The sequence below is a fragment of the Delphinapterus leucas genome, chromosome 1, assembly GCF_059928025.1.
Source record: "Delphinapterus leucas isolate spDelLeu-1000000601 "Yukka" chromosome 1, BTC_Dleu_Yukka2, whole genome shotgun sequence".
Lineage (NCBI taxonomy): Eukaryota > Metazoa > Chordata > Mammalia > Artiodactyla > Monodontidae > Delphinapterus > Delphinapterus leucas.
The window spans coordinates 76,954,190-76,976,245 of record NC_143129.1 but is presented as its reverse complement, the minus strand read 5'-3'; the positions used below and the strand labels follow the sequence as shown (position 1 = coordinate 76,976,245).

The 22,056-nt window shown below is 56.6% G+C and overlaps 1 protein-coding gene across 1 annotated transcript; it reads left to right on the top strand.

Annotated features, from left to right (window-relative positions):
- The first annotated feature begins 746 nt into the window (after positions 1-746).
- On the top strand, positions 747-20,690 carry NTRK1 (neurotrophic receptor tyrosine kinase 1). Its single transcript, XM_089913403.1, has 16 exons — positions 747-1,064; positions 4,244-4,318; positions 4,594-4,665; positions 6,518-6,586; positions 7,313-7,850; positions 10,119-10,251; positions 12,228-12,554; positions 12,992-13,009; positions 13,181-13,233; positions 13,503-13,605; positions 14,113-14,259; positions 14,584-14,714; positions 14,914-15,086; positions 17,366-17,606; positions 17,973-18,131; positions 19,405-20,690. Exons 1-16 carry the CDS (start codon positions 775-777, stop codon positions 19,588-19,590), a joined length of 2,715 nt encoding a protein of 904 aa, XP_089769529.1. The 5' UTR covers positions 747-774; the 3' UTR covers positions 19,591-20,690.
- The last annotated feature ends 1,366 nt before the right edge of the window (positions 20,691-22,056 follow it).

Here is a 22,056-nt window from a genome sequence, read left to right as displayed (position 1 = left end):
GATGCTCTTGTCAGAACGGCGATCGATGCCAGCCCAGCCCAGCTTGGCTCTGCCCAGCCGGGGGGCCAGTGCCGGCTGGCCCGGGTCAGTGGCTGACGCTGGGTCACCAGGCGCCGCGCAGTGGGGGCTGCCGACTGCGCCCCCACCCACCCAACCTCGGAGGAGCTCACACCTTTGCGCGCGGGCTTCCAGCGCCACCCTGTGGCCTCTCCTGGAAATAGGCGTCTCGGCTCCCGGGTCTCCATTCTCCCGCTGTTCGGGGGCGACACCTTCCCTTTCTGTCTCTTCTGTTTTCCTTCCCCAGGTCCTGCGTTTGGTCATTTGGGGATCCCTTCCCATTTCTTTCTAGGCTTTAGAGAGTGTTTCACCTAATTTATCCCAAGTGACATGCACAGTCCCTCAGGCACGCGCCCCGTGCGGAGTGAGATCTGAGGCCGGGGGCTGGCTAGGATGACCTGGACAGCAAGCTTTCCCTAAGCTCAGTCATCTCCCCTCCCACCTAAATACAGCTTCTTTAGGCTGGGAGAAATAATGTATTAACTTCCCAGTTCCCCTACTTCCAGCAGACACCTCCGAGGAGTTCTGCGGCTGCCCTTCCGCGACTCCTGGAGCTGGGGGTATCTTGGGGGAGTAGGCTGCCAGGGTGGGGGCAGAGTTGGGGACTTAGAATAGGAGGGGGAGGGGTTGGAGTCAGAGGGGGCGGAGCGAGGCCGGGCGGGGGCCGCTGGCTCCGCCCTTTCCTGGCGGCTGGGTCTTTAACACTGCCCAGCGCACATGTCGCGGGAAGCCAGGCAGCCGCTGCTGGAAGCGCACAGACGGCTGCCTGGCCGGGGCGAGGCGGGCGCCGCCGCGATGCTGCGAGGCGGACGGCGCGGGCAACTCAGCGGGCACCGCCGGGCTACGGGGCCGGGCAGCCTGCTGGCCTGGCTGATGCTGGCATCTGCGGGCGCTGCACCCTGCCCCGATGTCTGCTGCCCCCACGGCCCTTCGGGGCTGCTCTGCACCCGGCCTGGGGCCCTGGATAGCCTCCGCCACCTGCCAGGCGCCGAGAACCTGACGGAGCTGTGAGTGTCTGACGGGCGAGGGGGCGCAGGGACAGGCGGGCATAGCAGTGCCCCGTGGGCACTGGCTTGCCGCTTGCTTGCTGGATCAGGAGGGGCGGGCGCGGCGGGAGGCTGATACCGTGCAGCCCGCAGCTGTGCCTCGGCTTTCCTCCGCTGCCCTGGCAGCCTCCGCAGTTACTGCCTGGAAGTTGGGCTCAGGGCAGCTGCGGTGCCAGCTTCGAGGAGAGGAAAGGGGGCTCTCTGTGGACCAGACCTGAGAGAGCCCAGCCTTCTAGAAACCGCTTTCTGGAGCTCAGCCAGGAGTCCACCCTCTGCCCTATGCAGGGGCTGGTTATCCGCAGAGACATCCCCCCGCCCCCCGCCACCAGTTTGGCATCCTCACCATTTTCCTTTTCCAGGGAGAAATCAGCCCCCTCCCCTTTCCTAGTCATGACCAGGCAACACCAATTCTCTCTGGAACTGGGAATTCAACTGGAATAGGTGGGAGGCGCTGAGGAGCCATAGCTTGGTGGTTGAGCTCTCTTCTTCCCACTTCCACCGTCTCTTGTCCACACCACCTCTTGATTTGGACGTGGGAAATGAGAGCCCCACCTGGCTTCCCTCTCCCCACCCCATCTCCCTCACCACCCTTGTCTCCCTACTTTGGGCAGGGAGTCAGGGGCCTTGCTGAGAGACTCTCCTCCCTTCGGGACCGGAAACTAAGAGGAATCTCCAGCATTTGCAGTACTCTGACATCCTGCAGTAATTGGTTACAAAATACTCAAGTACTTTTTAGCAGTGGATGAAACCTATGGGAGTATTCTGTACTTACTGGCCTAGAGGTACTCAAGCATCGCATGGTGGTGGCTGGAAAATACTTGAGTATTCTATGTGGCTGGCGGGGCCAGCAAGACTTCTAGAAGAAGAAAGGAACTGCTAGAATATTCTCCTCCTGTGGCCTGGGGTTAGCGAATGGGCAAGGAGCCCTGGCCTCATGTATGACAGGCTGGAAGGTATCTGAGGCAGGGGCCATCGATGTCTGGAAGTGACTTGAGCAGCCTGCGATAATTGGCACTGAGTTACTTGGGTATCTTGTGGTAATTAACAGGAAGGTACTTGATCTCTCTCCCTAATGGCCCTAGGGAGATGAGGAGGCAAGATGGCCTTGTCTTGGTCTGGACCTAGGTTTCTGCATGATGGGAGGGGGCCTGAGGTCCAGACTGCCACCCCCAGTCCCGTCCATTCATCACTCTGGACCTTCAAAGCAGGGCCCAGGCTCCTGAATGTTCCCCGTCAGCCCTCTCTTTTCCTGATTCCCTTCCAAGCCCCTAGTAGGTACAGCTGGGGGAGGGGGTGGAAGTGTGGACGGGTTGGGGCTGGGGGGGTGGGAGGCATGCAGGGTGGTGAGCTGAGCTGTCCCTCTGGATGGGGGGGCAGTCTAACCCCTGCCTCCGCCTGCAAGGTCCCCTCCTCCTCCCTCACCCGCAGAGCTAAGGAGGAGATAATGGACTCGAATAGACAGATTGATTATGAATCCAAACGAATGAGGCAGCTTTGAGCACGCTGCCTGACAGTTTGCACACACCCGGCCACACTACGTTCTCACCCCCTCCTGGGCTCCCTATAGCTCTAGGTCCTTTGGGCAGGGGCTGGTGGGGGGTTGGCAGGACAGGGACCTACTCTCTCTCAGAGTCACTGGAGTTTTACTCCCTAGACCTCAGGGGACTGAGGACCTGATGCCTGGCTGTCCTGCAGGGGCCAAGTCTGGGAAGGGCTGGCGGGGAGGGGTCATTCAGGCTGGTCCTGGTTCCCACAATTGAGGAAAGTACAGGGTAGAGGGAGAGGGCTCTGAGAACAGGCAGTGAGTCAGGGGCCCCTGTGTGTGTGGTGGGGGCAGGCCTGACGTGCTGCTGCAGGGCAGCTGACTTCTCAGGAACTCCCTGGCGTGCTAGATCCAGAAGCTGGACAGGGCCTGCAGTGTCAGAAATCCCCCAGCCCTGCACGCCTGCTTTTACTTCTGTCTTTCTCTTCTTCCCATCTTGCTTTCTCTGGCTCTCTGTGCTTATCTGTCTGTCCCTCTGTCTCCATTTTCTTATCTGTCTCTCTCCTTGTCTGTCTCTGTCTCTGTCTCGCTGCCTGTCTCCTCCTGTCAGTCCCTTCCTCCTAGGTGTCCCTGTTTCGCTCTCTCTTTGTTTTTCTGCACCCTGCTCCCCACCCTCAGCCTTCCCATTGCCCTCTCACTGTGAAACACAGCCACTCGTTGCCTCTCCACTGTCCCCAACTCTGACTCTGTCCTCTCATTGCCCCTCTCCTCTTCCCTGGGTCCCTCCTGGGGCAGGGAGGGGCTCAAGGGGTCTCTGACTGACAGCCTCTATGCCTGTCACTGGCTTTGCTGAAAGATGGCGGGGGTGATGGAGGGGTTGCTTCTTGAGTGTGGGGAGGGACCAGCTTTGAGGGGGAGCGGGTGGGGTGTGTGTGTGTGTGTGTGTCTGCCCCTGTGCGCGTGCACAGCAGTATGGGTGAGCCCAGACGGTGGCCCCTGAGCGGTGTGTTTGGGAGCGCATATTTACATGGCCACAGGGCTTCCTTTGTGCTGGGTGGGGCAGTGGCAGGGATGAGCACGGGCCCTTTGTGGAAACAAGCGTTTCAGCGTGACCCCCTATTGCTGAGCGTGTGCAGGAGAGGCTGTGTTTAAAAGCAGAACGCCAAGCTGCAAATGGACTTGTGTGTGTTTGTGAGTGTGAGTATGCCCACACATTCTCACGTGTGTGTGTGCGTGTGTGTGTGCGCGCATGAGAGCTATGCAGCTATGTTTGTCCCCGTGGGAGAGCGTGAGCATGCACACGGGCACACCTGTGGGTTCATGCATGCATGTGTGGACGTGTGTGAGGAGATGTGTCTCTGTGCGTATGTTTACACACCTGTGTGTGTGCATGCTTGAGTGTGTGAGAGTGTGCACGTGTGGTGGTGTGAGGATGCATGCATGGGACGGTGTGGCTGTGTGAGGTGGTGGGTCTCCATGCATATGAGGCTGCACATGTGTGGGCATGCCTGTGTATGTGTGCGCGTGTAAACAGGTTTTTGTGTGACTGGGTGCATGTGTGCACATGCGCATGTGATTGGGAGGGAGGGAGGTGGGTGGGTGTGGGAACTCGAGTGTGGGCCTGGGCCCCTGTGACTCCCATCCCCTCTCCCCACAGCTACATCGAGAACCAGCCGCATCTGTGGCAGCTGAAGCTCAGTGACCTGAGGGGCCTGGGGGAGCTGAGAAACCTGTGAGGGGCTCCACACAGGGCCTGGGGGACCAGAGGGTCAGGGAGGGCTCAAGGGGCCTGGGAGGGGCGTGGGAGGACCTGAGAGGCTCAGGACGGAGGGGCTGGCCGCTCAGTGAGCTCAGTGGTCTCAGGGGTCCAGGGTGGCTGAGAAAGCTTTGAGGAGGGTGGGGAGGGGTCCAGGGCTCAGCATGGGGGACCGGAGGGCTGGCATGGGCAGAGAGTGTGACCCAGGGGGGCTACGACCCTCGGTGTTGATCCTGCTGCACCCTCCCCAGCACCATCGTGAAGAGTGGTCTCCGTTTCGTGGCGCCAGATGCCTTCCATTTCACTCCTCGTCTCCGTCGCCTGTGAGTGGCCAGGGCTGGGCAGAGGGGGGTGAGAAGACACCTAGGCTTGGGTGGCTAATGGGCTTGGCCCTCCCCAGGGAACTGTTCTGAGGAAGGCCCCAGCCTGGTCAGGGAAGTCGTTCCGCCCGTTCTCCTGGGGCCTTCTTCTTATCCACTTCAGGGATGGCGGTGCCCTCAGCTCCCACCCCTGCCAGCTGGAAGGTCCTTCTTGCTGTCTCACTTCCATGCTTCATGCTACAGGGACACTTCTCATAGGTGCCTGCCTCAGTTTTCTTCCCAGGGCTCAGATACACACCAGTCCAAAGGGAGCAAGGATCGGGAACAGGGCCCCGGGTTCTGGCCGGGACTCTATCTCCCACCTGCTCCCTAGCCCCTGGGATAGCCTGGGAGCTGGGGGATCAGATCTGCCACTTGGTGTACTCCCCTGGGAGTCACAGCCACCCTTTCCGTAGAGGAGGGGGAGGGGCAGGGGTGGGCAGGAGACACCTCCAAAGGAGAGACCCTTGGAGTCCCTGGCAGCCCCTCTGAGGGTAGGAGTTCAGCTCCTCCTCTCACCACTGGCAGGTGGAGAGACAGGAAGAGTGGTGGGAGCCTGCCATTCATAGTTGTGCTGGGTACTCTAAACTCTCTGTGTCCGTGATTTAGCAACAACGACGACAAAATGAGGTGATGTTACCCTCACTGACTGTGTACTAGGGCTTCAGTTAAAAGTGTGTACTTGGGCTTCCCTGGTGGCGCAGTGGTTGAGAGTCCGCCTGCCGATGCAGGGGACGCGGGTTCGTGCCCCGGGTCCGGGAAGATCCCACACGTCGCGGAGCGGTTGGGCCCGTGAGCCATGGCCGCTGAGCCTGCGCGTCCGGAGCCTGTGCTCCGCAACGGGAGAGGCCACAACAGTGAGAGGCCCGCGTACCGCGGAAAAAAAAAAAAAAAAAGCGTACTCAGCGACACCTCACGATACTTAGGTCAGTGAATCTTCACAATCAACCTGGTGAGAAAGGTAGTGTCATCTCCATTTTATAGATGAGAATTCTGAGAATCAGACGTGTTCAGTTTCTGGGCTGAGGTCACGCAGCTGTAAGTGGCAGGACAGAGGCACACTCAGCTCTGTCTGGCGCTGAAGCGGGTAGTCTTTGTGATCCCCCTGTGGCGGCTACCCTCCATCTCAGCCTCCACAAACTGAAAGACAGCTAGGCAAGGGGAGGAGTCAGGGCAGACCCCTCAGAGGCAGAGGTCCCCTGAGTGGCAGCCTGGTGCAGGGTGTAGAGTCCTGGAGCTGGCCCCTCACCCAACTCCCCTTCTCTATCTCTACAGCTAGGGGGCTGGGGGCCTGGGGTCCCTTGCAGCCAGCTTTCCTTAGTCCCTGAGGAGGGGAAGGAAGGAGGAGTGGGGAGGGAAGCCGGGGAAGGACTCTGAGATCCTCACCATTGCGTCCGGCAGGCGGCAAGGGAGTGTGGAAGCCCTGTGATCCCCCTCCTCTTCTGGCCCCGTCCTGGGCTCTGTGGGCAGGCAGCACAGATGGAGCCCCTGCCCCCAGCTGGGGCCTCAGCACTTTGCCAGCTGGGGCCAAGGCTTGGGGAGGGGTAGCGGCTGTTCCCTCAGACCACCCCGCTTCCCTGGGGTCTGGGGAGGGGGTTCAGTGCGGTTAACCCTTGTTGTCCCAGGGAGAAGAGCAGGACTCAGAGAGCCCAACTGGTCCCCCCTCTCCAGTGACTCGCGGGCTAGTTGTAGTTGCCAGGGCTGGGGTCGGGGGAGCCAGATGTCAGCTTCCTCCTGGCTCCTCCCCTCCCTCACACTGGGTCAGAGCGAGGTCGCTTGCTCACAGGGTCTGTCTGCTCTGTCTCAACTCCCGCAGGGATCTGTCCTTCAATGCTCTGGAGTCTCTCTCCTGGAAAACCGTCCAGGGCCTCTCCCTACAGGAACTGTGAGTGTGGGGACTTCCAGGGTCAAGAGCGGCAAGTGTGTGTGTGTGTGTGTGTGTGTGTGTGTGTGTGTGTGCGTGTGCCCTCGGGCACTTGAACCTCTGTGTGAAGGTATGTGTCGCTGTGTCTGTGTGGAACTTTGGGGGTGGGGTGTTCTCTCTGGGGCCGCGTGTTTGGCTGTCCATATGCATGCTTGTGAACCCCCCCATCGAAGCAGAAGCTGCAGGCCCACCCATTGAGGTGGTGATTGCCCTGGGCACATTTGGGGTGGGGGGTGGAGAGCTGGCCTGGACAACTGATTGCGTGTGTGCTTGGGGGGCTGGGGGCTGGCCTGGTTCTCAGGGCCTGTGCACACCGGCACATCCTCCCACAGTGTTCATGGGATGGGTGGGACGGCAGTGGTCCATGTTTGTTTGGTGGGCGCCTAAGGCCTCTGGGTCACCCCGGAAGGCGGTGCCCTTCTCTCCTTGTCACCCTACTTGGAGCCCTCACCTGGCTTGTCACCCTGGGGAGCCCAGGTGAGGGAATTCCATGTAGCCCACAGCTGGCTATCTTAGACTTTCGGCATTCTATTCTATAGGGGGGTCCATGAGAGGAACTTCTCCCGTGTCGCCACTCCTTCACCTCTAGACAGTCCACCCTGCTGTCTAACTGCATTCCCTCTTGCTGTAGTACTCCTTCACATCTGCCCTCCCCCTGACTCTCTTGGTGTCCCCCACACCCACCAGAGTCCTGTCGGGGAACCCCCTGCACTGTACCTGTGCCCTGCTCTGGCTGCAGCGCTGGGAGGAGGAGGGGCTGGGCGGAGTGCGGGAACAGAAGCTGCAGTGTCCCGGGCAGGGGCCCCTTGCCCTCATGTCCAACACCAGCTGCGGTACGTGCTGGAGGTGGTGTGAGGGGCTGGGAAAGAGCACCATGCTTGGGGAGAGGGCACTGGGCAGGGCTCAGGGGGTGAGCCCTGAAGAGGGACTGGGAAACGGGCATTGGCAAGAGCTGGGGGAAACTGAAGGTTGGGGGGCAGGGGCAGGGTCTCTGAGGAGGGTGGGAGAAGGAGCCCCGCCCAAGGGCGGGGCTCGGAGGCAGCTCCCAGCTCTAACGCCCCTCGGGCATCCTGGGCCACCAGGTGTACCCACACTGAAGGTCCAGATGCCCAATGCCTCCGTGGACGTGGGAGACGACGTGTTGCTGCAGTGCCAGGTGGAGGGGCAGGGCCTGGAGCAGGCTGGCTGGATCTTCACGGAGCTGGAGGAGTCAGCCACGGTGATGGTGAGAAGCCCTCCACCGCCCGTGCCCCCATGCCCCCCTCCTGATTCGAGGCCTGCACAGAGCACAGGAGGCAAAGACAGGGAAAGAGAGACAACAAATAAGAAGCACATAAAGGATGAGGGATGGACAGAGATGGTTTAGACCCCTGGGACTAAGGCTTGTGCTGCTGGGCAGCCGCAGGCATGCACATGCCCTCAGGCCAGGCCCTGGCCCAGCAAGGACCCCAGGCTCCACCGATCCGCCAAAACTTAGGTCCCCACTCTGGGATCACGGTGCTGGCCACAAGAGAGAGGGTCACAGAGCCCTCACATATTGGAGCTGAGCAGGGGAACCCAACAGACCAACTCTCCCATCCACCTCCTTTCTAGATAAGGAAACTGAGAACCAGGGACAGGGCACAATATTTGCGGTCCTGCACCCAGGCCAGTTCTTGGGGGCCTTTTGGTCATTTTCTAGAGATTCTGGAAGGAACATCCTCTTGAGTGTGTGATGAGCATATTAATAAAGGAGGCACGGGTCTGGTTCCAGCTCTCTCACTAATTAATTCTTGGAGTGACTTTTGGAAAAATCCCTCAGTCTGCCTGCATTTTGGTTTTCTTATCTGTCAGCTGAGGAGGTAGACATGATGGCCTTCTGATGTCCTGCCTGCCTCTGGGCACTCTCTGGCCTCTTATCCAGATCGGTCTTTGGGCATCTTCCCAGGTCTTGCCCTTTGTCCTCAGGCTGGCGACGGGCAACTGAGAGTAGCTGTAGTTGACTCAGGAGGCCTCATGGACAAGGTCAGCAGGGGCCGACGTTGGGCTGTGCCCACCCAGAAAGCTGGGCCCTCATGGGTGGACACAGAGGGTCCAGTCCCTGGAAGGAGCTGGGTCAGTGAAAGCAGGGGTGTGGTGTTCAGTTTGGAGGCCCTCGCTTTGGGAGTGGAGTCAACCCCAGAATTGCTGGTGGCCCCTGGAACAATATTGAAGGAGGAATCACAAGCCACTGAGTGGTTCCTCCTCTCCCAGAGATCAAAGCCACTGAGGGTGAGTAATGGAAAAGGGGACAAGACAGAAGCAAGAGGCTGGGCATGACCATCTGTGGAGAGACCTTTGATAAGCTGTTTTGGGAAGTTGCAGGTTTTTGCTTTTCTCTTTGGGAGCTTTACATGTTTGCTACCACTTCTGTTTTCTGGAGACTTCCTATAGAAAAGCCATAGCCTAACTGGGTTAAATGGAGGGGAGGGGAGGCTGGTCCCCCTCAGGAGTGTGAAGGGTGGCAGAGCAGCTCCAAGGGAAGAGTTCACGGGACCCCATACCCCAGGGTGACTTGGAGGAGATGGGACAGCCGAGAGAAGCTAAGGGCAGGGCTTCCCTTTGGGGTGGCTGGAACCCAGGCCTTGCATAAGAGGCTGCAGAGCTCCTCTGGAATCTTTGAACTCACATATTCCAGTGGAAGCCCAGAGAAACTTCACCTTTCGTGGTATTTATTCAAGGGATTCCACATTTACAAAATTTCCAGGTAAATCAGATTTGTCCACTACTTCAGCTATTTTCATCATTTTATGAAAGTAGCTTTCTAAAATGTCAAAAGATCATTTTGTTTACCTCTTCAGCTTACAAAATAAGAAAATCTTGGTTCGGCAGGATTAAGAATTGTCTTAAGGCCACACAACGTCCATGGTGTCTTAGGAAGAGAATCTGAATCGGGTTCAGTCTTTGATGATGATTCAGAGCCAAGCCGCTTAGCTTCTCTCTAACTTCGCTCTCTTTTTCCATCTGCCAAAGGTAGTCACCATGCTTCTACCGTTGCTTCTAAGTGCTGCCCTGTTACCAGCACCACCTCTTTGTTTCTGATCTTCCTTGGGCTGAGACTAAGTTTCTTAGAACTATGTGTAAAACAAGAATGAGTAGGTGGTGAGGTCCTAGCTGGTTTTCCAATTAGTTGTGCATATGTAGTACTTGGGATTTGTGACATCTATTTAGCTGTTTAGATGGGTGGTTTTATGGCTTGGGGTACTTTGTGCCTATCTTGAGGTTATTGGTTGTGTTCTAGAGTTTTCAGATCATTAAACAAATGATCCAGGAGAATCTGCAAACAAGCTCTAAAGGAGGGCCATTCTCTGCTATATTCTCTCCCACACCTTTTTCCTTCCCCTCCCTCCCGGCCTTCCTCCCTTTTCCATCTGGCCCAGAGGTGCTCCCCAAAGACATCAGCTCCAGCCACCCTGCCTCCAATCCCAAGCTAGCTGAAGCTTTTCTTGATTTTCCCCTTTCTTCTCTGACCCAGCAATCTGGGAGTCTGCCGTCCTTGGGACTGACCCTGGCCAATGTCACCAGTGACCTCAATAGGAAGAACGTGACGTGCTGGGCGGAGAATGACGTGGGCCGGGCTGAAGTCTCTGTCCAGGTCAACGTCTCCTGTGAGTCCCAATGACTGCCCCTGCGCCCACCCCCATTCCTTCTTCCCTGAAAAGAGGATGTGAGCGTGGGGGGCTGCAGGAAAGGGGTGGGATGTGTGTGTCCACAGCTGCTCCCTCCCAGCTGTTTCCAGATTCCCATGAAAACCTGATCCTTTGAGGGAAGTCCTGGGGGCTCGTCAAGGCCAGAGGGATGGAGATGGATTTCTTTTTGGCCCCTGCCCAAGTCTTGCTACCTGAAGCCCTCAACACCAGCTGCCTGCCCGTTCTCACTGCTCTGCTGTATTTCTTCATGCCTGTTCCTCCTTAGAACTTTTGCCTACATCCTAGTTTTATTTTTTTAATTTTTAATTAATTAATTAAGTTATTTATTTATGGCTGCGTTGGGCCTTAGTTGTGGCACGCGGGATCTTTCATTGTGGTGGGCGGGCTCTTCATTGCAGCGTGCTGGCTTCTCTCTAGTTGTGGCCCGGGCTTAGTTGCCCCTCGGCATGCGGGGATCTTAGTTCCCCCACCAGGGATCGAACCCGCAACCTCTGCATTGGAAGGGGGATTCTTAACCACTGGACCACCAGGGAAGTCCCTATATCCTAGTTTTAAAAGAAGAAATTCCCCATCTAAGTTCCCCTTTAGGCTTACTGCCTAATTTCCCTAGGTCTGCCACAAATTATTTAAAATCTTCCATGTTATATACATTTTTCTTCTTGTGAAACATAACATACATAGATATGTACATAAAACATATACACCTTAAACAGTAATTATTCTTACCAGCAGTTCAGAAGACACTCTCTTCCTCTCCCCATTCAGAACCTCATCCTTCTCCTCCACCCCATCCTGACTTTTGTGATAATCATTTCCTTGCTTTTAAAAAGAATTTTACACACGTACGCTTCCCTATCAACATGGTTGAGTTTTGTCTGTTCTTGTACATTATATAAATGGAATCATACCTCGTATTATTTTGTGTCTAGTTTCTTCTGCTCAACATTATTATTTTTTAAAGATGTATTTATTATTTATTTTATTTATTTTTGGCTGTGTCGGGTCTTAGTTGCGGGATCTTAATGGGATCTTTGTTGAGGCATGAGGGATCTTTCGTTGACGTGTGCGGGTTTTCTCTCTCTAGTTGTGACGCGCAGGCTCCAGAGCGCTTGGGCTCTGTAGTTTATGGAACGCGGGCCCTCTTGTTGAGGTACGCGAGCTCAGTAGTTGTGGTGCATGGGCTTAGCTGCCCCGCAGCATGTGGAATCTTAGCTCCCTGAGCAGGGATTGAACCTGCGTCGCCTGCATTGTAAGGCAGATTCTTTACCACTGGACCACCAGGGAGGTCCCTCAACATTATTTTTGTAAGGTTCGTCCACGTTAATGGGAGTAACTATTAGTTCATTCAGTTCACGGCTGAGTAGTATTCCGTTGCATGAGTGCTGGCTGGAATTCCAGTATCAATTGTGTGTGTATGTATGTATGTATATATATATATTTTTTCTATTATTGAGGGGCTTTTGTTTCTTTCAGGTTGGGTCTATTTCAAACCCATATCTTTTTTCAAAGAGTTTTTAAACTGTATATATATATATTTTTTTTTGTTTGTTTGTTTGTTTGTTTGATGTTTAGGCCCCCTTCCCGATCTTCTTAGGCTTGATTACACTTAATTTTTCTGGATCCCTCATCCAAAAGACTCCATGTCTAATTTCCATAAGCCGGTACCCTACTTCTCTACGACTGTTACTTATTTTCTTTAAACCCACCACTTAAGTTCTTTAAGCCTGAGTTTTATGTACCTGCTGCCTGATTTATTTCAGATTTACTGTCAGCTTTCTCCAAAACGTCTCTCCTTATGAATCTCTTAGGGCCTGCTGACCAGTTCCTCTTAGGCCTACCCCCTGATTTCCAGCTGTCCACTCCCAGCCCCACCTAGGATTGGTCAGGCCCGCAGCTGCTCCCGGACTCTGTCTGTCCCCCTCTCTGGCCCACAGTCCCCGCCAGTGTGCACCTGCAGCCGGCCGTGGAGCAGCACCACTGGTGCATCCCCTTCTCGGTGGACGGGCAGCCCACGCCCTCTCTGCGCTGGCTCTTCAATGGCTCTGTGCTCAACGAGACCAGCTTCATCTTCACCGAGTTCCTGGAGCTGGCAGCCAATGAGACCGTGCGACACGGCTGCCTGCGCCTCAACCAGCCCACCCACGTCAACAACGGCAACTACACGCTGCTGGCTACCAACCCCTTGGGCCAGGCCGCCGCCTCCGTCATGGCCGCCTTCATGGACAACCCTTTCGAGTTCAACCCTGAGGACCCCATCCCTGGTGTGAGGGCCACCCTGAACCCTGCCCCCTCTCCCTGGGTTCCACCTGGGTACAGATCCAGGTGTCCAGGGATGCCTGGCCCACTTCCTGCTGTGATCCTGACCTCAGAAGTTGGAGTGCCTGGTCTTGGACAGAAAGAAGCCTGGGGTTCTGGTGTCCAGCTCTGCGCTGTCCTCCTTTGCCCCTGCCTCCCCCATACCCCAGGAGTCCTGAACCCCTGAGCTCTTCCATTCACTTGGGCTGGCTGAAGAGAGAGCCACGCACCAGGGCATCCCTGGCCCAGCTGGAAAAGGGCCACGTGCATCTTCTCCCTTGAGGTCCAGCAGCTCCACCTCCCCACCCCAGCCCCACCCACGAAGGGATGAGTCCCAGAGGGGGAAGGGGACGCACTGCTCTTTTCCCCATCTGATCGCTTTCTCTCCTCCCTCCTGCTGCAGTCTCCTTCTCGCCGGTGGGTGAGTAGCCCAGGCTGGAGGGCAGGTTCTGTCTGGTCCCTGGAGCTGCGGCTGGGGCAGGGGGTACAGTTAACCTGATCCTTGCGGGGTCAGCTGGGGCCAGGGTGGGGAGTCGGTAGAGGAGACACCGTGTGTGCCAAAGCCTATCCTTCCTGCCCTGTGTCCCCACAGACACCAACAGCACATCCGGAGACCCAGTGGAGAAGGATGAAACACCTTTTGGGGTGAGCGTGGGAAGTGGAAGCTCGTCCAGGACTTTCGATCAGGGGGCCGGGCTAGAGGCTCATCTGCATGTCGGTTCTGGTCAGAACACAGAGATCAGTAGAGTCTGGCCTGAGCTTAATCAGCCCCCTTCACAGCTGTGACCCAGGGGAGGAGGAGGCAGGTCTGTGGGCCTGGCTCTGGGCATCTATGCAGGATGGAGAAACAGTTTGCTCTGGGGGAGCTCTGAGAGTGCAGACAACCCCCAAATCTGACCACCCCACACCCTCAGGTCTCCATGGCCGTGGGCCTGGCTGTTTTTGCCTGCCTCTTCCTTTCTACGACGTTTCTTGTGCTCAACAAATGTGGACGGAGGAACAAGTTTGGGATCAACCGTGAGTCGGGGGGCTGCAGAATGGCTGTCTGTCAGTCCGTCCATCTGGCTTTGTTTCCTGCTGGCTCTTCCCCACTCTGTCCGCTGTGTGAGGGCCTGTGCACACGTGGAGTTCTACAGAGTGTGTGTTTGGGGTATATGAGGACAGGCTATGGGGCTTGTGAATATGGGTGTGTCGGTGCTGGAGCTGGGGTAGTTTCAGAGGTAGCATCTGCTAATTGGTGGCTGGATTGTAGTCAAACACTAAGTGGGTCTGGGAGGTCTGGGCTCTGCGGGGGGAGCAGTGGGGGAGTTCTCTGGTGGCCCACGGGGCCTGGGGTTGGACAGGAGCCAGACAGAGAATGGCCATAGTGCCTCCCCTTCCTCCTGCCTGCTGTCTGGCTTCCTAGCTCTTCTGTTCCTCCCGTGCAAGTTATGAGGTGGGGTCACCTGGCACCCTGCAACCTGACAGGAGCTAGAGTGTGCGCCTGGGCTGTGACCCCTCCATGTTACTGTGTCTCCTTCCCAGGCCCCACCGTGCTGGCTCCAGAGGATGGACTGGCCATGTCCCTGCATTTCATGACATTGGGTGGCAGCTCCTTGTCTCCCAGCGAGGGCAAGAGCTCTGGGCTCCAAGGCCACATCATTGAGAACCCACAGTACTTCAGTGATGCCTGTGAGGGGCTGGGTCAAGGGTGCGGGCGAGCCTGTGTATGTGTGTGTTTGTACGTGTGTGTGTGCATGTGTAGAAGCCCCTGTGTGTCATTGCCTTTGCCCACCCCAGGCCTGAACAAGCCTACCCTCCCACCCCGCTGCCACCCATGTCCACATCATGTCATGGGGCTTGGTGAAGGTGTGAAGGCTCACTTTCAGTGTCCATCATCCCCTTTGCCTGGAACCCCCTGTGCAGAGCACAGCCCTGCTGGACAGTCCTGTCCTTGCCCCTGTCCCATCCTTCCCAAGACTGGGTCTCTTGTCTGACCCTGCAAGCCCCCCGCAGGTGTTCATCACATCAAGCGCCGGGATATTGTGCTCAAGTGGGAGCTGGGCGAGGGCGCCTTTGGGAAGGTCTTCCTAGCTGAGTGCCACAGCCTGCTGCCTGAGCAGGACAAGATGCTAGTGGCCGTCAAGGTAAGACCTTGGCCAAGCGATATTGCTGGCCCGGGCCCCCCTCCCAGAGCACCATCATTCCAGGATGGGGTGCTCAGGCTGGTGGGTGGGAGGCTGGGGTCCGGCATGGTTCACGCCTTGTGGGTGGATGGGTCACCTTGGACGTGGGGAGGTCAAGGCTGGGCCCTCACCCAGGCCTGTCCCCGCCCCTGCCATCCAGGCGCTGAAGGAGGTGTCTGAGAGTGCCAGGCAGGACTTCCAGCGGGAGGCCGAGCTGCTCACCATGCTGCAGCACCAGCACATCGTGCGCTTCTTTGGCGTCTGCACTGAGGGCCGCCCGCTGCTCATGGTCTTTGAGTACATGCGGCACGGTGACCTCAACCGCTTCCTCCGGTATGAGGGCCCGGCCCTGGCGCTGGCCCCTGGCCCGTCGTCCCTTCCCTACAAGCACATCCCTGCTTGTCTGCTGAACTGCGGGGGGTGGGACACCAAGAAGAAGCAGGAAGGCCCTGTCCGCAAGGCAAATGTGAGGCAAATGTGTGAATGTGAGGAGAGTCCATGCGGAGGACAGAGCGGCACTGTCAGGGAGGTTGCCTTAGCAGAAGTCAGGAGCTGAATCTTCAGGATGGGTGGGCTTTGCAAAGTGTGTGTGCACTTACGTGTGGCACACAGAAGCCAGGCCTGTAGGACGTGGCAGTTTTGATAACTACGATAACAGCAATAACAGGCATTTATCAGGCACTCTCCACGCTCCAGGCACTATGCTATATATTTTATAATTCATTCTAATTATGACTGTCTGTGCTTATACATATATGTCTGTATAATAATATAAACGTATATTTATTTTTCATAGTTTTTTAGCATATATGGCAGTTTACACTTGAAGAAAGTTACCAAAAATTCGTTTCTTTGGCTTTGGACAGAAGAACTCTGATATGTTAACTAATTTGTACTGATAATTTTAATAACTTCAAGAAATGTACCCATTTCTCAGATGAGGCTTACAGAGGTTAAGTGACTTGCTCAAGGGCACACAGGTAACAAATGGTCCAGGGAGATGTGACCCCAGGCAGAGCCCTGCTCTCAACCCCTGACTGTGATGGCCACATATTCCCTTCGTCGAGTCCTACTCCGATGAGGTGGACCCCCTGTGAGGTTGGGGCAGTGTGAGGCAGGGAAAGGGCCAGGGTTTGGAATCAACTGTGACTGATTAGCTGAGCCTACTTTGCCAAGTAGATTTCCTCTCTGACCTCAGTTTCCCTACCAGTAAGAGGGACAACGGGGGACTGTGGTTCTGGATGAGTGTGTTTGTACAGCTGATGGTAGTGATTTGGTCTCCAAACATCCCTTTGGGAGTGTCAGGTCATTCATGTAGCCAGGCTGCAAAATTCAGCTGGGAGAGACCCCAGAGTTTGAGCTTATCTTGAGCATGGGGAGGAGCCAATGGAGGATGTGGAGAGGGAAGGAGGTGAGGGCAGACCTGAGGTGAAATGTGGAGGTGAATTGGCTCAGAGGAACCCAAGTCAAGAGGAGGCCAAAGGGGAACGCTTCCCCTTACTCACCAGATGCGGTGTGGGCTCTGTGCTAGGGACCGGATGCAAGCCAGGATCCATCTGGGGTCCAGGATGGAGGAAAAGCAGCTTTATTTAGTGGAGAGAGCATGGGGAAACCGAAGGAGGGAAACATGAAAGCTCCTAGATGAGTCTGGAAGACTTCCCCTAGGAGGGGCCTATTTCTATTTCTACTCGCCTCTGGGCCTCTACCTCTGCCTGGTACACTGGGTCTCCTTCCCAGCCCCTTCACCCACCCCTGTCCCCGACCCCTTCAAGTGGCTTACCCACCTCCCTTCCCAAGGGCTTGAGTCTCAGTTTAGATGTCTCTTCTTCCATGAAGCCTTCTCTGACTTCTTCCATCCCTACCCTGAGTGCCCATCAGGTGCTCCCCACATTGCACTGCTGTAACCTGTTTATCTGCATCCTACCCTCCACTGTAGCTCAGGTGCTTGGCACATTGGAGATGTTACCCAGAATAAGTGAAGAGATAAATTGTTGAGGAGAAAGTTGGCCAGTAGGAAAGGGCAGTACTGACAAAACCATCAGCTCAGACAGCTTCAGAAGAAGGAATATTTGGGGAATGGAGATGAATGATCAGGTACTGGTCTAGAGGGATGGCTGTGGGGAGGAGGAGGGCATCCTGGAAACCTTTGGAAGGAAGGCTGGATACCGAGGGCAAAGGTGAGAGAGACAGGAATCAAGGACTACCAGATTTCAGGCTCACAGCCTGAGTGGGGGATGTTCCCTTCATTGAGTCAGGGGCAGGCCTGGGGGAAGATGCTGAGCATCTTCGCAAGGGCTGAGTCGGAGGTGTACCCGGGCAAGAGATGTAGGGGCCAGTGGGCAGCTCCAGTGGGCTTGGAGTTCAAGGGGGCTGCCTGAGAGGAAGGCATTAATGTGGAAAGTGTGGGCACCAGTGGAAGCTCTAGAGGTGGGGCACACCAGCCGGCCCCCATCCCGGTCCCTCCAGACAGCTGCCTCCCCTGTTCTTTCCTTCCTCCATTCCCTGAGTCCCTTCCCCCACCCCCCACCCCCCAGCTCCCTGGGCTCCCTTCTCTCAGGCTCCTGGGGTTTCTCTCCTCCCAGCCTATGCTTCTCCCTCACTCTTTCTCGAAGGTCCCACGGGCCTGATGCCAAGCTGTTGGCTGGTGGGGAGGACGTGGCTCCAGGGCCTCTGGGCCTGGGGCAGCTGCTGGCCGTGGCTAGCCAGGTCGCCGCGGGGATGGTGTACCTGGCGGGTCTGCACTTCGTGCATCGGGACCTGGCCACGCGCAACTGTCTGGTGGGTCAGGGACTAGTGGTCAAGATCGGCGATTTCGGCATGAGCAGGGATATCTACAGCACCGACTATTACCGCGTAAGTCTTTCACCCCGACCCCTCCCACAGCATCCAAACTGTAGACACGCTAATGCCGAGTCCCCCTCCAGTGCCTGCCCTTGCTGGGCACGCCCTCCTCTTCCTCAGGCGGTGTGGTGTCTGAGACTCTCTGGCTCTGGTTTTTAACCCTCCTCCTACCCCCTCGGCCCCCAGTGGAGGAGGGTCTGTCTCCACTATCACGGAGGGAAACGGGCACCATCGGTTTTTCCCTTTTAGCCCTGGGCGGGAGAGCCACTTCTATTTATTTTTAATGACGGGACTGGGGGCGGGTCTGCGTCATGCGTCAGGAGAGGCTGTCCGCGGTGGGCGCCCGCAGGAGGTGACGCAGCGCCCGCACGCCGGCAGGTGGGAGGCCGCACCATGCTGCCCATCCGCTGGATGCCACCTGAGAGCATCCTCTACCGCAAGTTCACCACCGAGAGCGACGTGTGGAGCTTCGGCGTGGTGCTCTGGGAGATCTTCACCTACGGCAAGCAACCCTGGTACCAGCTCTCCAACACAGAGGTCAGCCCCGCTCCATGGGTCGTTCCCTGCCGGCCACCCTTTCCCCGCCCCTTCGGGTCGCTTTTTCAGGAAATTCTGTCCCCTTTTGCCCCTCATCCCACTGCCGGCAGGCGGGGCACCCACCCAGCATCCTGCTGACACTGCTCTCTCCACCCCAACCCTGTTCTTTTCTCACATTCTTCCTTCTCCTATTCTAACTGGCTCCTGGGGGGACCTCAAAGCACTTATAAATGGAGCCCAGACCTCCATCCCTAGCTGCATTTTATAGACCTAGTAGGCATCATCAGGGTGAAAGGGAGAGGCATGGAAAGAGGAACACAGCACGAGAGGGCCTGACGCTCCAGCAGGGAGGCTGGAGGTTAGACTGTAAGAAGGACGGTCCTACACCTCCCCTTGCGCTCCTGGCTGGACACAGGTGTCCCCTCTCCCAGAGCAGCTCCCCCCACCCCCTCCTTGGCTCGCAGCTGTCAGTTTCCATTTCTCCTACTAATGCAGTCTGCTCCCTGGAGGCTGGTGGCGTGGGAGAGAGGGTTATAGATTTTAATTTTCTCAAGCACTGAGAGAAGGAATGGAATTAGTGCCGCCCATAACCCAAGCCCTCTAATGGCGAGGGAGGGAAGAAGGTGGGAAGAGACTCCAGGCCCTTCAAGCATCTCCCTGCCACAGTCTCTCCTTCTTTGGATCCCTTAGCTGCTCTTGCAGTCCTTCCTGGAGTTTAACTTTGATCTTTCCTGCTGCAGTTGTCTTTTAAGAGCAGCTAGGTCCCCACAGAGTGGCAACTACAGAAGAGAAAAAAAGTGGGGTTGCCCTCTACCTTAAAATGCAAGCCAGCCACTTTTCAAGGCCTTTACCTGCAACCCTGGTCTGTTTTCTTTTTGCCCTCTGGAGCTGAGAGACGGAGAACGCTTCCCTTCTTCCATGCAGCCCTCGACATTAAACTGATGGATTTGGCAAATGCCTTGGCCCCTCCCCTTCCTTAGCCCACCTGGCAAGTCTTCCTAGGGTCTGATTCCAGCCCTTTGGGATACAATTCTACCCCAGCCCAGCCCTCCCAGGGTCTCTCTAGCTTTAATCCTTCCACTGCTCAGTGTCAGAGTGGAAAGGAATCTTGGGATTCACTGCATCCTTTCAGACTATTAGTAGCTACGAGGCCCAGACATATCGTATGACCTGCCTTGGGAGCTTCAATGAGGCAGAGGCAGTGCTGGGTCAGGCCTCACTCTCCTGCCCCCAGCCCAGTATGCCCTCTTCTCTCTCCCTCTGGTGGCCCCAGGCGATCGAGTGCATCACACAGGGACGTGAGCTGGAGCGACCGCGTGCCTGCCCACCGGAGGTCTATGCCATTATGCGAGGCTGCTGGCAGCGGGAGCCCCAACAACGCCACAGCATCAAGGATGTGCACACCCGGCTGCAAGCCCTTGCCCAGGCGCCTCCTGTCTACCTGGATGTCCTGGGCTAGGAGGCTGGCCCAGGGGCTGGGGCTGAGTAGCCGGAATACTGCAGCCTGCCCTCAGTGACCCCCATGGCTCCCAGCAGCCCCAGGGTGATCTCAAAGCATCTAACTCACCCTCAGCATGTGGGAGGGGACAGGTGGGGTCTGGGAGTGGAGGATGTTCCTGCTTCTCTAGGCAGGGTTCCGCGATAGCAATTATATTTATTATCCCTTGGCTGTGTCTCTTGCCAATTCTTGGGATGATGTCGTTCTGGGAGGGGGTTATCGGGACTCAGGTAGGGGGATGATTCTCTGGGATCCTCCCCCTCTCTGCTTAACCTCAGCCACCTACCCCTACTGCATGCAGCTGTCACATCCACCTCGTAGTTGTGGTTTGCCTCCCAGTTCCATGGTCATCTTGTCCGCCTGGCGGTGAGGCAGCCTCAGGTCAAGCTTCCCGGACCTTCAGACCCTAATTGCCTATCTCTGTATTTCATTCAGGAAGGCTGCAGTAGGAGGGATTGAAGTTAGATGTGGAGGTGGACAGGATGGAAGCATTGGTGGGGTGAGTGTTCCTTGTATTGGTGCACCCAGCACAGAGCAAGCACACAATACAACAAAAGGTTGAGAAAGAAAAGGGGGGGACAGCTTGCGTATGTGGGCGCATGTGTGCATGAGAGCGCATGTGCGCGTGCATGCGCACGTGTGTGTGTGTGTGTGTGTGTGTGTGTGTGTGTGTGTGTACATGTGGCAGGGACAGGGAAGGAGTAGGATAAAGGAATGGTTGAGGGAAGCAGGACCCCTTGTTCCTTCCCCTTTGTCACTCTTCTTGGCTCTAAGTGCTTTGAGATCCATACCTGAAGGCCAGGAATTGAGCAAGGTGGCTATTTCCTAAGGACCAAGCCATCTCCCCATTCCATTCTGCCCGAGGGAGGAGGTAAGCTCTCCCTTCCCCTCTGTCCCTTGGAACACCACTGGCCCGAGGCTTCTGTCAGCTCCGAGGCTGGGTGAGGTCCCCCACCCCAGGACCTGGGCCCCGCCCCCATCTTCCTCACCCTGGAGCCGGGGAGGAGCAATTTTCTCCCACCCTCAGCCCCATCACTTCCAATCACCTGCCCAGCTCCTGCAATAACCCACGCTCCCCATGGCTCCTCAGGGCTAATGGCGTGGCTGTCTCATGTCCCTGGGTGCCCAGCTCTCCCCACCCGGTGATTCAATCTGGGTCTTATCACCCCTAGGCCTAGCCCGATGGCGTCTGCCTCTTGTCCAGGCTGGTTAGTGCTAATGGAGGTCTGACCCAGGGCTGCGGGCTGATTGATGGGGGTTCTGGTCCTTGAGGGCCAAGTTCAAAGGACCTCCTCTCATGCCCTGGGCTGGGTGGGGCTGCTGCTGCGCCACCCCCGGGAGGGAGGGCTTAAGCAGAAGTGATTGGGAGGAGAGGAGGTTGGAACGTGCTGGGAGAGACAGGGTCAGGGGGTCAAATCCAACAGGTGAGCCCAGAGACAGTGCAAAGAGAGAGACAATGCAGACACAGAGAGGGGCAGGACCTAAAGACGTGGAGACAGGCTGAGAGTGCAAACGGAGAAGGAGAAAGAGACACACAGATGGATGGACACAGATGAAGAGGCGGAGGCACAGATGAGTGACGTAAACAGACACAGGTGGGACAAGCAGCTGAATCAGAGTGTCCTGCCGAAAAGCATGGCCTCCTTGGAGGGTGCCTCCATCTCGCCCACACTCCCATCCTCCCCACCTCCTCAGGCCCCTTGAGCCTGTCTTCAGGGCCGAGGAGGGAAGTGGTACACACTTCCAGCCTTGGAGACTCTGTGGGTAGAGGTGTAGCGGGCCTTGGTTTTGGCCCACATTGAGCATCACTGAAGCAGAGGGGATGGAGATCAGGTGGCAGAAGGGACACGCCAGGGCATGTGGAGTGTTACCAAGGTCAAGAGCATGAGAGTCTCAGAGGCTCTTAAAACCACAGCTGGAGGTATTGCTGGAAAAGCTGGACAGGTGAGGTGAGGGGTTCTGGGAACAAGGTTAGGACAGGGAAAGGAAAATGCTGGGAGACTGTGGGAGAGGGAATTGGATAGCTTTCATCGATCTGGGAACAGGAGCCTAAGCTAGTGACTTTGATTCCTTCAGGCAATCGGGGCCTGGGGCCTTGTCCTGGGTGGTAAGGAGGGAGCTTGCACCCACTTTGCCAGCTTCATGGCCTAAAAGCCCCTGTAGTCCGTTCCCTTCATTGATGGGCACGTAGATGAGCACATTGACAGGCACACCAGCCTACCCTACACAGCCAGGAGTGCACATGCAAACGTGTACACACATGGCACCTCCCCCCTCCCCGACTCATAACTGTTGGATCCCATTGTCTTTAATGGTGCTCCCCCCACGCCACTGTGACACATGCCCCGTCCCTGTTAATTACCTCCTGGCTGTGCCAAGTCCATTAACTGCCATGCCCACCCCTGCCACACACACACCAGGGGCTAA

Coding starts and splice junctions, on each gene's coding strand:
- NTRK1 (XM_089913403.1), top strand. CDS start 775: ATGTCGCGGGAAGCCAGGCAGCCGCTGCTGGAAGCGCACAGACGGCTG. Junction 13,234..13,502: donor AGGATGAAACACCTTTTGGG/GTGAGCGTGGGA, acceptor CCACACCCTCAG/GTCTCCATGGCCGTGGGCCT. Junction 14,260..14,583: donor ACAGTACTTCAGTGATGCCT/GTGAGGGGCTGG, acceptor AGCCCCCCGCAG/GTGTTCATCACATCAAGCGC.